At 41.7% G+C, this 15,523-nt stretch overlaps 2 protein-coding genes across 11 annotated transcripts in view; one reads left to right on the top strand and one right to left on the bottom strand.

Moving 5' to 3' along the window:
- Positions 1-3,673, bottom strand: part of SUPT3H (SPT3 homolog, SAGA and STAGA complex component) — a 285,459-nt gene extending 281,786 nt beyond the window's left edge. The window contains exons 1-2 of one of the 8 annotated variants that reach the window (XM_082049036.1): positions 3,357-3,673; positions 2,902-2,954 (exon numbers count right to left, since the gene is read on the bottom strand). In XM_082049036.1, coding sequence (XP_081905162.1) covers positions 2,902-2,954; positions 3,357-3,573 — 270 coding nt within the window. In that variant the 5' untranslated portion in view covers positions 3,574-3,673. Of the gene's footprint in view, positions 1-2,901; positions 2,955-3,107; positions 3,129-3,184; positions 3,331-3,356 lie in introns of those variants that run through there. The other 7 variants (XM_082049035.1, XM_082049030.1, XM_082049039.1 and 4 more) reach the window with 7 other exon arrangements.
- The window catches only part of RUNX2 (RUNX family transcription factor 2), a 228,361-nt gene that overhangs the window by 40,602 nt on the left and 172,236 nt on the right, over positions 1-15,523 (top strand). The gene's annotated exons all lie outside the window — the stretch shown is intronic.

Below are 15,523 nucleotides of genomic sequence, written 5' to 3'. Positions count from 1 at the left end.
ATTGAACATTCTAGCATATCAGGAATTTCATACTTTGTCTCATTGCTCCCCTCAAGTTAGGGCATCAATGTATGTATAAAAAATCCCTCATTAAGAATGACTAGTGAAACACATAGCTGAGATTATAAGAATTTCCTCCAATTCTTAGTATTTAATTCTTACTCTTTCTGAAATCACTGCTTGCCACCGTAAGTCTAAATTCTCTAGAGCAGAAAATGTTTTCCTCCATTACTGCTTATTTGCCCAACACAGAGCATGAGGAAAACTACAGCCATGGCTTTAATATTAATTACAACCATGAAAATTAGTTCTTGAAGAAGTAGATCTAACAGCAAGTCAGTAGCTTTTGGGACACCAACTCCTTTCAGAGATCTCACAGTCACAGATGATGTGCAATAGGTTTCTGCTAAAATGTATTCTTGTTTACTTGGAAATACGCTTTTTTTTCTTTGCTATTTAAGCACATGATTTTTAAAAGCACTTAACACTTGAGAGCTGTATTGATAATTCTTATGATTTACCTGAGAGATGCTAGCAAGAGTGAGGCCAATACCAAGGTGCTCCAAATCACCTCTTTCATAGAAGCTCTTGGCCTCTTTTTGCCATTACTGCTACTTCTTCTATGACAGTTTAAGAAGCTGCGTGAACTAGAAACTTTGCAGTTGACTCTGTAAATGACTGATTGTAATCGAATGTAATACTTCAAACGTATGCAAAATATAGGGGTAGAGAAAAGCCAGAGATTATTTATAAATATAAATTCATTCTGCTTTAGCTTGCAAATTAATATGCACTAAGATTACTTCAAATGAATAATGATTACAAGGAGCACTACGAATGCCAGGTATCTGAAACACAGATTACAGACCTAATCAGTATCATTTTCAGTACCTTTGACATGCAGTTTTCTGATCAGCTCCAGATAAACTCATATCTCAGTCACTACTGCCTCATTCCATGAGAACACAGGCCTAACTAGTTTCCTTTTCTTTACATACTTTGTATACCTATACATCTGGATATTTCACAATAGCAACAAGAGCATCAACTCAATTAGTTTCTATGGTATAATTACGCTGCTTGGATTTGGCCTCGTGCCTTAAAAAAACCCTTGCAATAATGACCTAGAAAGACATTGTCTAGTTGGTCTCGCTGCTTAAGGGCATCACATCAGAACAGCAATAACAACGCCAACAACGTTCAGCGTTGCCCTAGACTATTATATGTAAGTAACTCTTAAAACACAGGTAGCTTACTAAATTATAGCTTGCTTATGCTGACAAGTTACTAATTGACTAATCAGATTCCAGACAGCTCCATTCTATGCTATTCAGAATTGAGCCCAAGAGACTAATTCAGTTGGTTATGACACTCAGAGGCTTAGCAAGTAACCTAAAGGCTACTGAATCCTGTTGAACCTTAAGCAGTGATTCCAAATCCATACATTTGAAAATTCTAAGTAAAATGCCAGTAAAGCATAGAAGGATTTCTTGGTTACTCCTCAGAGTCATGACACTGAGTTTTTCCTCTGGCCTTCTTAGCATATTCTGGTTAGACCTCAAGCTTTTCTTCAGAATCATCATGGCTAAGAATTTCTTTATCTAAGGGAAAACTAACATTTTCACACTTCCACAAGACTCACAGAGATGGGGCTCTAGGAAGACATGAATAAATACTGTTACAGTTGGAAACCATACTTTTAACATCAGCATTCCCATGTACACAGCAACAATACGCAGGACAAAAAGGAGTCAAGATTAAAATAAAATCTTATTTCTGTATTAATAACATGCAGATATGAGCCTGTGCAAAGTCAGAAAGACTGACACTGCCTGCCATGCCACCTGGATCTGGCCAACAATGAAGAAATGTATGCAAAAAGGGCGAAAGGGAGGACACACAAAACCCTGCCAAGTCAGCACTGTACATGGTACAGCCTTAAGCCAAAGGGAAAGAGAGGACTGTACCAAGAACGAACATGACGTTAGATCAAAAACTTCCAAAGAAAAATTAAGCACATTGCCAACACCACTGCAAACCTTGAAACGATTCACTTAGGAAATCAAATGTCTCACAATAAATAATTAATACTAATGCCAAACAGCAGACTTGGTTGTCCGCAACATCAGGTTCTTACCTCTGCGTCACACACACAGTAATAAATATTTCGCATGTACATTGGGCTTTGCATTCATAGACTGCAAAGCGTTCATTTGTGTAATTTCTAGAAACTTACAAGCAGTTGATCTGTACATAAGATGTATAAAAATACAGTGAGTGGCAAAACCACTACACAGAGTATTCTTCTAGATCAGCTGTTATTCCTATGGGTTTAGCATTCACCAGTAATTTCTGTATGGATTAACAAATTCTATAAGGAATATTACAGGATTATATTATTAATAAATCACCACCCTTGTTTGTGCAAAATAAATCAGATCCACTTCCTCCAGAGAAACTTACAAACTATTGACATTTCACAGCAGCAGAGCAACAATAAGAAATTAACAATATCCAGCAGTACCAGGCAGATGGCAGGCCAAAGCCTGGCCTAACTCACATAATTCTAAGTCTGCAATTAAAAGTTTTAGGAATGCCTTCAAGGTCAGCTGCCAGACAATGAAACGAACAGGGCAGGGTCCAGCACGTGTAACGACACCACAGGCCATGAGAAAACCATTGCCAAGAGCGAAACGTGGCAGGAGCCGTTTGCTGTGACCTCCCAGACGCAATCAGCCCCAAATCCCATGGTTAGGGGGCTGTAGAGCTGGGGGGCGAGCTAGCAGACGAGTACCAGGCAACATCCCTGCCTGGGTTTGAAGGCACCCAGCACCTTGGCTTCGATAGCGAGCCGAATGGCTTTACGTGAGAAGCCTCTTTACACGGTTACCAGCCACGTACCCCCGCACAGGTTACGCTCCACACGCTGCTGCTCAAACCTGGGCCAGCACCACCTAGAAAAACGCAAAACCGCGGATATAGATGGAGTTAGCAGCGGCCCCCACACACACACAGCCCCACACACACAAGCAACCCCCGCCCGCCCTGCAGCGCTGCACAGGTTATCGCTGACTGGAACCCGCCAGGTTAATATTTAAGGCCCTTACAAAACGAGCAGCCCCCGCCAAGTTAGTTATAACAGCGACACATTGTCTTAATTGCGGTGCCCTCGCTGGTGACTCACTCAAAGGCTCACCCCGGGGGACGTGTGGAGGAGGAGGAGGCGGCTGAGATGTGCAGGGAAAGGAGGAAGCAAGGGAGGGAGGGAGGAAGGAGCAGCCTGGCTCGGTAGTGCCCGCTCCCCCCACCCCGTGTGCGGTTATCCCGGAGGGGAAAGCGAGTGGCAGCAACTGAACCTCGTCCCTTCCCCTCCACGCGTTGCTTGGACCGAGGCACCAAATGAAGGGGACGAGAAAAAACGGCGTTTTTCTCTCTGCTCGCCCCACCACGCCAACCGCCTCCGCCACGGCCGCTGAGGCGCACACGCTGGGGAGGGGGGGGTAACATGGCGCCGCCCGCGGGGGGAGGAACCGGTTCCGCCACACACGGGCCGTGGCGCGTCGCCGCCTCCATCTGCTGTGTGGCGGCCGCGGCCTCCCAGGGCGAGGGGCGGGGCTCCTCGGCGCTTCCTCCCGCTTATCCCTCCAGCTCCTTTCGGTTCCTTTCAGCTCTCCTCAGCCAGACCCGGGATCGCTCTCCCTGGGCCGCCTCCCGCAGGTGCTGCCTGGCGGCTGAGGGGAGGGAGGGGCGGCCATGAGCAGCCGCCTCCCCCCTCAGCGCCGGGCGGCTGTGCAGAGTGGCGATAAGATGCTCCAGGGGAGGGTTTGGGAGACGAGGTAGGATCTCCCATAGCAGGGGGATGTGTGGACTTAATACACGTGTCAGGACTCAGTGTATATACCAGCACACACTCACAGAATCACAGAATAGTTTGGGTTGGGAGGGACCTTCAAAGCTCATCCAGTGCCACCCCTGCCATGAGCAGGGACATCTTCGCCCAGCTCAGGTTGCTCAGAGCCCCGTCCAGCCTGGCCTGGGATGTCTCCAGGGGTGGGGCATCCACCACCTCTCTGGCCAACCTGGGACAGGGTCTCACCACCCTCAGTGTAAAATTCTACATCGTGTCTGACCTGACCTCTTAGTTTTAAAACCATTGCCCCTTGTCTTGTCATAACACACCCTTCTAAAAAGTCTGTCCCCCTTTTAAGTACTGAGAGGCCACAATAAGGTCTCTCCAGAGCCTTCTCTCATCTCTGCAGCTGCAGCACCATAAAGATGTTAAACAGTACAATGTCTTCCCCTCATTGCCTAAAATAGCTCTCTGCGTATGTTTTTGCCCTTGGAAATAACAGTGGATCCTTAGTGTGACAAAGCAAGTTGCACTACTTCAACATTACCAGGGTGTGTAAATGCATGAAGGTGCTTAAATACCTTCCATCTATAAGCAGGGCCTACATTTTACGTCTTTCCTGGAAATGGTGGCTTTTCTCTCACTGTGTCCTGTCAGCTCAACAGGTTGATGGGAAAGGGTACAACCAGGCAAGCTGGAGCATTTAACCTACTTTTCCCTTCTTCTTTTAATCTTCCGTTCTTTTAACCTTTTCTTACTCCGAACTGTAGGTTTTTGTCAGCTTTGTTCAGTCACCCCACTCATCTGCCAGTATATGCACAGGTTTGTTAGGAGACAGGCTGAATTGTACCATGGTATAAACTGGAATTAATAAATGTGACCAACGGAGGTAAATGGAGTAACTGTTAGTGCTTTCTTCACCACATATGCAGAAATCTTGGTTTTACTCAAAGGTTTGCAGGGTAACTTCCAAGGTCATGGTCTGTATATTGCTTTGCTCTTCTCAGTCCATCTTTTAATTCAAATTTCTTCCTGCACAGTGAACAGGTTCTATATTATTTCTACTACAATTCATCCTAAGAAACTGACAGCTCAGAGACTTGGTATATATACATTGTAGCATCCTTCTTACTACTTTGTGTAAATACCCTATCAGTCCCCTTCACTTTAGATGTTTCCTGTTCCCACCTCTCACATCAGATGCAGAAAGACGGGGCGATGCTGTCGAGTGCTGCCAGACTCTCTCCCTTCTGCTCTTGCTTACTATTACGAAAGTAAAGCCAATACCAGCCCAAGCGCTGACAGCAGCAGGGAAAAGCACCAAGCAGCTAAGATAATATCCTAGAAAATAAGAGGCCTCACACTGCTGATTCTTGCAAGCCCAGTGAAGTCTCGTTATTGCCGCGAGGAGGATGGCCTGACCTATTCCTTCCTGCTATATATTTTAAAAGACCTGGGCAACCCCAGCCAAAGCAGGGTTATTGATAAGCATTTTCCCAGCAAAAATGAGAATCGAAGCGTTTTGTCAAGTTATGAAAGATGCTGCAGTCTTCCTTGAGGCAACTCAAGTTTTCAGCTGAATTCTGTGATTTGCCAAAACCTTACATTAAATTGAGGAAGGCAAGGCAGCATATTGCTGACATGTCTATGATATGTACCATGCATATCTTTACATATAACAGAGTTTGTAGGACAGGCTAACAGGAAAACATAGAAAATAGAGAAATTACTATGCCAATTATATATGGTAATTTTAATAAGGGAATTACTGGGATAATACAGTTGATCATGTCCACTATGAACCATGTAATTTCCAGGAGCTTGTGTAGAGGCAGCGTGACTTGGTGAGGTGCCTGAAAAAGCACAGTCAGAATATTTTCTGACAAATTCTGACAAATTGCTGCACAAAACTCTCTTGCCCACAGTGAGAGGTGGCCAGTTCAGAAGTGATTGAAGTTACTGCCCGATGCTGAGCTGAGCTGAGGAAAGAACATTCCCTCCATTGCCGCTTCTATAGGTGATAATTCTCAGCAGAGTAATTAGGCAAGATAGATACTTGCTGGCTATGGAATATTAAATCTGTACCAAAAAAAATTACTAGAAGACGTGCGGGAAGAGGACAGGAGCACAGTGTACCTTCTAGTACTGTGCATTACTGCTGGTGAACATGCAATGGCTGATCCCTTCTTGAGCCTGAATTCTTACTATTCTTCACAGACAGGAAAAAAAATTTTTAAAAATGATCGAGATTTTGTTATGCATTACACAGAACCAAAACCCTTTTCAGGTCACCTTGCAGATTGTAAGGTCATTATAAACTGTCTCAGCACTTTTACGAACTGGCGTCTGCTCCAACCATAGCTTACAAAGTTTCACTTTGCATAGGCCTGATTTTCTCTGTCATTTGTTTTCACTTTTTATTTCTCTGCAGAACATAAAAAGTCAGAAAGAGATTTTATTTTCCCCTACATAGCATATAATTTACATCAATCATCCCAGGAGGTCAGTACCACTGGGGTGTCATTTAAATACAATGAATATAAAGTAATGAAGCTCTTGCTGGAGTGGATGGCCACAATTCTCGGAGAAAGAGAGAGAGACAGTTTCCAAAGCATGTGGAGAAAACACAACGGGAGACCGAGTGAATTCATCACACCACAAAAATGTCTCCATCCTGTCGACAAAGTCATTAAAGGAAAATGAACCATTGTTACTCTAGATGCTCGCATTCCTTTGGCATAATAACCTCAGTATAGAGGCATTGGTGCAAGGAGAATTTACACACACAAGAGAAAAAAAAAATCAATCTATTTAAAAAAAAAAAAGAGAGAGAGAAAGTATCCAGATTATGTAATGAAAAAAATCCTCCGTGCTCCAAAGAGACAGAGCCTCTGCAGAAACCACAACTAATAAGGAGCCGTATGCGGTGGTACAGGGCGGTTTCTTTTCCACCCGCCAACAAGTCAAAGTAAATGCCAACATGGACAGTTCTTTTCAGATAACCCACAAATGATGTTCTTCTTTAATGACACAAAAGTTTCTAACCTTTGCTGATCCATGGCCATTCTGGGTTTTAAGTTCCCTTGTTGAGATTTCCCCAGTACCCTTTTCCTTTTCATATTCGTTTACTTCCAATGATTTTTTTTCAGTCTCCATTAAAGCAATCTGTGAGGAATTCAGGGATTAGAAAGGTTTGCTATGTTCAATTTTATTTAATTAATTGGCAAAGGATGTCCAAATAAGAGAAAGTGTCACATGCATACAGTTAATCATAGCATATAGCAGTTTCAGAAAATCGATTGTACTTCTGTGGATCTCCCTCAAGGAAATACCACTTTAAAGCAAACCACCATGCAACCCCTGGTAAAAAGTTAGCATTAGAAAGCTGCAACAGAAATTGCTCCCTTTATTATAAATTATTCCATAGCATGGCAAAATCTTGTTTGCTATACTAACTAAAACAGAAACGTGCTAATTAAATTACCACTTTTATCCTCAAAACAATATTAGAAATGTAATACGTAAAAATATATGGATTACGTTTATTATTTTTTAAATACAAAAGCACTACATTGATTTAGGCAAGTACTGAAAGGGAAATCTGTCCTTTATTTATTTTTAGCAGCTGCACTGGAACAGCGAGCTTACTCAAAAGTGAGCAGAGTGCTACTGAGGAAACACATGCCAGCGAACACCAAATCCTACCTGTTAATTACAACAAATAATGCTCGCAGACAACAGCGAGCATGCTATTTATCCATCATTTACAGGCACTGAATTCATTTGCTGGCAAATGTCCCAATTAATTGGGCGTGCTATTTATTAGGGCGCTGATTAAAGTGTACTCAGCTATATAACAGTCGAGTATGAAGTTGCCAACTCTTATTCACTCCTGGCTCATATGGATAAAAGCAGGAGAGTAGACCAGCACAATGTGAAAATAATGATGTATTCTGTGCCAAAATGGATTCAAGGCAATTCCAGTGCCTGGAAGTTGAAGACAGGGAGAAACAGAATTAGGTAGCACTGTGATTATGAAGACAGAAGTTTGTGTTGTGTAATCCAGTTGTGACCAAGAGCTTCAACCTGTAGTAGTCATTTTTCACATGTATTAACACTGCTCTCGGACGCCAGCGCCGTAGACATGCCCTTAAGTAAGCAGCATAGGAATAAAGTAAAAAATACGATAAAAGCAGAGTTTTGTTCCTGACTGTCAATTCACTTGAAGAAAATCTGCCTAGAAGGGGGTCCTGTTTCCAGCCAGTGACACCATCAGCCTCTCCAATCAACTGCCCTGACTGCGGCTATAGCTTAAGTAAGGCTGGTTTAGTGTACGCTGTTCAAAACCATGGCTTCCACAAATGAGGTTGGGAGTTTCCACACACAAGCAAGGAAATTTATGCTAATACTTGTATATGTTATCTGATGTAACGCTTGAGGTTTTGATCTCAACCAAGATAACCACCAGAGCAAACCAAAATCAGGGTTTGTACCAGCAAAGAATTCCTTGGTCCTGGATCATTCTTGATTTACCTTCTTAGCACTGATGCAAGACCTGGATAGAAGACCAACCTAGTCATGATTCATGATTCTATACTGGGGCTGTCTAGCCTGGAGAAAAAGAGGCTGAGGGGAGACCTTACTGCTGTCTACAACTACCTGAAAGGAGGTTGTAACATGGAGGGTGTTGGTCTCTTCTCCCAAGTAGCAAGTGATAGGATGAGAGGAAATGACACAAGTTGCATCAGAGAAGGTTTAGATTGGATAGTAGGAAAAAATTCTTCACAGAAAGGGTTGTGAAGCATTGGAACAGGCTGCCCAGGGAAGTGGTGGAGTCACCATCCCTGGAGGTGTTTAAAAGACACCTAGATGAGGTTCTTAGGGACATGGTTTAGTGCTAGAGTTAGGTTAATGGTTGGACTTGATCTCGAGGGTCTCTTCCAACCAAAATGATTCTGATTCTATGTTTATTAATAAATTCACAATCCTGCACATGCTGTTGGTCCTACCTACTTTCTACAATAGTCACAGCATTTTGGCAACATCCTGCATTGCACTTCTATAGCCAGAGATATTTGGGGGTGACCTCTGGGATTAGAGAGCTCCAGCCAAAAGGCTCTAACAACAGAAATTAAGTCTTAGTGCAGAATCTTTCTTAGGAAGCTGACTGTGCACAAGAACAATACAGCTCTGAAAAGAGTACCCTGGCAGTATCGTCGATGTTCTGGTCACCTAAAAATCAGAGCAGTAAAGAGGAGACAAAGCTCCAGTTCTCCCAAGCAAGGGAAAGAGCCAAGGGAGCAGGGAGCAGCTTTAACTAAACATGGTCCATACGGATCTCAAGAAACTCACTAAAGCAAAATGACATCAAGAGAGATTAATCATCTGTGTAATCAGACTTCCCTATTACTCTTGCTGTCCTGCCTGCCACCATTTTACTGAAAACACCATGCTGCACAAAATGCAAAACCAAAGCAGCTTGACCTTGGTTGAACTAAAAGTATAGTGATTACTCTAAAAACAGTATATATTTGGGCAACTGTGGTATCAGGAGTAGGTTTCAGTTTCAGGTACAGTCACCTAAAATTAGGTGTCTACATATGGGCTGTGTTTAGGTTCCAATTATAGTCAATGGAAACCCAGTCATAGAATCACAGAATGTCCCAAGTTTGAAGAGACTCACGAGGATCATGGAGTCCAACTCCTGTCCATGCACAGGACAAGCCCACCATTCACACTGTGTGTCTGAGAACGTTGTCCAGTCTCTTCTTGAACGCTGTCAGGCTTGGGGCCATGACACCTCCCCGGGGAGCCTGTTCCAGTGCTCCAGCACCCTCTGGATGAAGAACCTTTTCCTCATGTCCAACCTAAACCTCCTCTGGCACATCTTCCTGCCATTCCTTCAGGTTCTGTTGTTGGTTTCTAAAGAGAAGAGCTCAGCGCCTGCCCGTCCTCCCCTTGTGAGGAAGCTGTGGCCGCCATGAGCTCTCCCCTCAGTCTCCTCTTCTCCAGGCTGAACAAACCCAGTGACTTTAGCTGCTCCTCATACAGCTTCCTCTCCAAACCCTTCACCAATTTGCCCTCACAGTCAACATGGTCAGTGTAGACAAGAGACCAGTTCGGTTCAACTAAAAGCAGACATCTATGTTTGGTTGTTGAGTTTGCTAGGCCTGAGTTTAGTTATCTATGTCAGGTAGTCTGGGTGATGTTGTCTGGCCTCCATCTGCCTTTCCAAAGAGTAAAGGGCTCTATGTAGGTCCTGACTTACATGTGCCAGCCCCATGGCAATTTCTTAGGTAGCCCAAGGCATCTACAGTGGCTCTAGAGAATTTTTGGCAAGTGAATTGAGGCTTAAATCAATACTGAATATAATGAGAGCTTAAACAGCTAGCTTAAATGTAAACATTTACATTGCAGACAACCAAATTTAGGTGTCTTAACCTGGAACTCAGCTCCCCTTTAGCTGTCATTTGTCCAAGGAAAATAACATGTATATATAGTTATTGTTTACCTATATTAGATATACAAATTGGAGGATTATGTTGCTTGGAGAAAATTTGCCGGATTCTGAATCCTTTATATCCTTAAGAAAAATACAACTGAGGTCGTTTTGCCATGGAGAGCAGGTGGGATCCTCATGTTAACCATTTCCACATGACATGTTTAGGTTATTATGGACTCCTGTCTTAAGCCTTATGAAAGATAAGTGAGAACTAGCCAGAATACTGAGCTTTCCTCTGCAAAGGAAATATAAGCAGAGGACATTAGTTCTTTCTGGATTACATATTAATATAATGAAAATTTCCAAAATCCGTCCATTCAAAACAGTAATTTCTTGAAATATAGGAATAGTGCCAGGAATTTGCATCAAATTACTCCTGGACTGCAGAATAAATAACATCAGCCACAGGTTGCTACGGATTTAATTTCCTCAGTGTTCTGAAACAAATTCATGTTATTTGACTGCACAGAGCAGGTAGAATGCTGAGTTTATGGTTCCCCAAAACTTTTTATCCCTTAATGTGGGTACCCAGTGGTGATAATCTGTGTACATTAGATATGAGATACAAATGTATCAGAGAAGCTTTTTTTCCTCTGAATAAATGTTTAAATATTTAGGGCCAAATTCCATTGCTAAACATATGAACACAGCTCTCTTTGAGTTCATTGGAGTTGTGCGTGTGTATCTAAGAGCAGAACTTGGCCCTGAAATTTCAGATTTTAGCACTAAGCTTCCAGTGTAAAATAACGTGTGATCTGTAACGCACAGGAAAGGACTAAAACCTGGTTTTAAAGGAAGGGTACAATTACATGTTTCTGTCTTTCCTTTGGATAAGAAGCAGTGCCTTCTGCAGAGCTCCTGAGAGTATTCTTACCTCTTCTCTAGACAGCCTTCCTTTTGTATAAGGTGCTTTTCTGACAGCTTCAGTCATTTCTGCAGCTGGGAAACAGAGTAGGGTACGTTTTAATTTCTTTGCTACTTCTCTCCAATTTCCATTCTGCCAGTTTGGACTTAGCATCATTATGGAAAATATAGAAGCATTTAAAAAATACTCTTAGGCTAATGAATTACATGCATCTTTTTTAATTATGAAAAAGATGTTGATTTTACAAATTTAGGCAGCGTGTTCAGATCAGCCAAAGAGCATAGACAGACACCCTTTCCAGTGAACCAATATTACAACTGGGATCAGCTAAAGCATTTTTACTGGGAATTGCTGCAGAATGCCAGAACAGAACTCAACGATCTGGACAAATTCTATTCCTATTCTTGACATCTTTTTAATCCCTCTATTACAAAGTATTTGCAAAGTATCTAGATGCTTCAGTGTCCATTTTATGTGTAAGACTCACATTCGCCTTATGTGTAGGGCCAGAAAGGACAAAGAATGACTGCATGGTACTTGTGCAATGTGTGAACGCCACAGGGCAGGCAGTCTGACAGAAGCCTGTACCAATGTTAAAGAAAATCAGAACAAACCGAAAAAAAGCCCCACAAAAACAAACAAACAAAACAAAACCACAGCACACACACAAAGCACACAAAGGAAAAACAAACAAACATACAAAAGACCCCACAACAAAAAAGCCACCACCACCAAAGAAACAAACAAACAAAAAACAACCAACCAACCAACTACCCCAATGAACTCGTATAAGCGCAGTGATTGACCCCTCCGAAATTTCTCCAGGGTTTCAAAATCCCTAAAACATTACTTTCTCCCATCTAATACAGCTCTGGATTTTATCGTTATCAAAAAATACTCTGACTGTTATCAACTCCTTGAGCGTACTTAACAGTTCATATATTTTAGTGGGTTTTGTGAAAGTCAGGTTCTTGCTGTGGGTTACAGTTTTTGAGGGATGGAAGGCTTTTGGAAGACCTTTTATGAAGCTCACTGTCTACTATAGGTTCTTTTTCTGTGGTAATATGTTAATGCTAATGGCATCCAGCACAGTAGAGGCAGATCTTGTGGAGTTTTAAAGTTTGACAGATGCAATTATAAGCAAGAGTGAGCTGCTGGCTTCCTTTAGTCTTTTTAAAATCATGCACAGATAGACAGATAGACAGATAAACATTAATCCTTCTAAAAATGTTGTTCCATTTGTGGCCAAAATAGTATTTTATGGAATTCATTGCAAAGGTCAACTCGATGTTCCTTACAAAATAGCATCTTCTTTTATGAGTTTGAAAATAACTTCTGCTTCAGTTTCCTTCCTCATATGCTACTTTATTCTTTGTGGAATTTCAAAAATAAATACCATAGGAAAAGTTCTGTTACAATCCACTTCTTCCATGATGCTTCCATGGAGCTGGTTAATTGTTAAGGAACATCTAAGGAGCAGATACCTGTTCCAGTCTGGTTTGGCAAATGTTTCCTATGCTTTTTCACAAAAGAGCACAGAAGAACACATAGTGCATGAAGGGGCTGCAAGTGAATTGTATCATCAGCATTGTGAATTGTATCATCAGCTTCCTGTGATGAGAGTATTGATCACTTGCTTATAACATGGCTATTTTCTTCCACTAACTGTTCTATCGCCTTTTCTTTAAATTAGACTGCATAATCTTAAAAATCATCCAGTTCTGAGGATTGGCTTGTGGCCTTGGATCCTGTATTTATATAGATGATAAGTGAAAATGTATTAAAAAAACCTGTTCATCATCTGACATCCTGCAAGTGTACGTCAGCGTAGAAAGTCAGTCCATGCTGATGTTGCGGACTTTGCGCTATCCCAGGTTTACTGAATTGGGCCTTTTGTAGCATCGATATTTCAGCAGGTGTGCGCCTACCCCAGACAAACGACGTGGTTTTGACAACTGTTGTCAAAATGCCCTCCCACTCTCTGCACATCTCAGAGCGGTGTTGAAAACAACTGCTCTTCCCGTGTGGACAAAGTCAACTGAGTTCAACACCTATTGTAACAAATTATTCTATACATGCTGAGCCAAATCCTACGCAGGCAAGTTGTCCCCTGAGCCCTTGACAGGCGTGATTTGCTACGGTGAGCACTGAACTCACCTGACCTTGTCCTCACCACTGAGGCAGCCATTTCTCCTTCTACTTGAGCAGATCTGAGGATGGAAAACTATTTTTGACACCCTTCATCAAAACCAGATCATTTTTCTAGAAAAGGCAAAGCCCCGGCGACATTACGTGGTGTATGTGCTGAAGTACAATGGGGTGAGTTAAGGACGCGGGCTCATCACTCAGAAAGGCACGCACTTGGTTTAAATTCAGAATAGTCTCATAGGTATCATGGTATTTACTAAAGGTTGTGTTGATAATTTCACATATGATGGTCTGAAGAAAATAAGCACTTTTATTGTGTGCATCTATTAAAGTAAGTAGACTTACTAAATAAGAACAGCCCAGTTCTCCTCTCACACCACTGTAAATCAGGATGGATACCACTGAAAGCCACCAAGTTGCTTGTGCATAAGAAACACTTTAATATTTCTGAAAACATGGTATGCAAACACTTACCAAAGTTCCTTCTTCTCACTTAATTTTCATGATTGCCTTAGCTATGTCTCTGTTGGATCCAAAGCATAAAATGGGGAGAATGGGAGCAGGGAAGAGACGCAATGGTAGGAGTACAGCCAGGAGAAGAAAATTGCCTGTCCCATTCTCATTTACTCTGAGATATAGAGCAAACAGCTTTCAGACTTACTAAACACTTTGAACATACTGAGAGCTCTCTGTTGATTTCAGATCTGTAAAACGCCATAACTCGCCAGTAAATGCAGCATGCAAGTGTGTGCATGAAGATAACATATTAGTTACAAGAATTATAATTGTCCTGTCATTATCTTTTCTTTCTTTCCTGAATCAGAGTGAATGTACCATAATCTAGCAAGAATCTCATTATAAGTAATGTCAGAAATGGCTGCTTTTTTTAATCTTGGAGCTGCCAACTGTCTATTTTAGACATAACATCACCCTTTACTGCAGCCTTCCACATAAAAGCAACACGAACAGTAAGGTCTCTAAGCAAGCATGAATGATTGGCTTGAAGATTCTTTACCAAAAAGGGAGTTTATTTACTTCACACAGGTCATAAATTTCCTTAGAAAAACTATCAGTGGTAATCTACATGTGATGTTTAGTAAATAGAGCTTTCCTCTGATGCCCTCAGTCCATGTTCCTCAATTGTCAAAAACAGCAGGAGGTGGTTTTCTCGGGCCTAAAAATACGAAATATTCTAGCTCCTTAAAATGGAGTGAAAAAGAAAAGCTGAAAAACTTTACATATTCTCCAGCAAGATGGGCATCTATACATTGAAGTATGAAAGGATAAGGAGAGTAAACCTGAGTAGCAAGTTACCTAAAGGCTGCCTCTGCTTCACGTACGTGAAGCAGCACCTTATTCCATGAAGGCTCTCATTGAAATCAGTGGAGCTGCAGATAAAATAAGGCTTTTCTTGCTTTCTTGCCAAGGATGAATAAAACAAAAAACAGAAAAAAAAAGTAGGAAAGAAAGACAGAAGGTGGGATCTGCCTTTTCATGTAACGGGCTTTTATCTACTCAAAAATCACGCTAACCTCAGGGTGCCAAGCACAGTCTGTTTGAAAGCATTCCAAGGATGGGAAGAGCTGCTCTATCTTCTCCACTACAAAGAGAAGCTGGGTAGTTATGGGAGCTGCTGTGGCCTTCCAAGGAAGATTTCGCATCTGCTTTGCCCCCTCTGAGAACCTCTTACTTGTTCCTCCTGGATACTTCCAGGTTATGTCTTTCTCCTTAAGTCAGAAAAACATTTGAGTGACTTGACTTCATGATGAGTTTTGCCATGGAAGGACTGAAGGATTTCTCCCCTGCTTTTCAATATGTATGCATTTAATAAATTAGCTTAATATTTATAAGATAAACTAGAATAACAGGTTTGGGTGTTAGATCACATAAGCTCCTAGTATCATAATACTCTTAATATCCCGAGGTCAGAGAATCTTATTCACATTGAATGTCTAGTGTTAATGGTGAAGATTTTAATTACTTGCGTTCCTCCTAGGGCCTGACCAGCATTTGAAACAAATACTTTAAAACTTATCATAACTGAATTATGAAGTGTGTTATGAAAGAAATGTCCAGATTTTGTACATGACTATTTTTTCTTTTATAATACTTCAATACCAACTATTTAAAAAAAAAATCCATGGAGAATTTTGACTTC

The sequence above is a fragment of the Streptopelia decaocto genome (assembly GCF_964273445.1).
Source record: "Streptopelia decaocto genome assembly, chromosome: 3".
Taxonomy (NCBI): domain Eukaryota; kingdom Metazoa; phylum Chordata; class Aves; order Columbiformes; family Columbidae; genus Streptopelia; species Streptopelia decaocto.
Note: the sequence above shows the minus strand (reverse complement) of the source record. Positions and strands in the feature narration are given on the sequence as shown.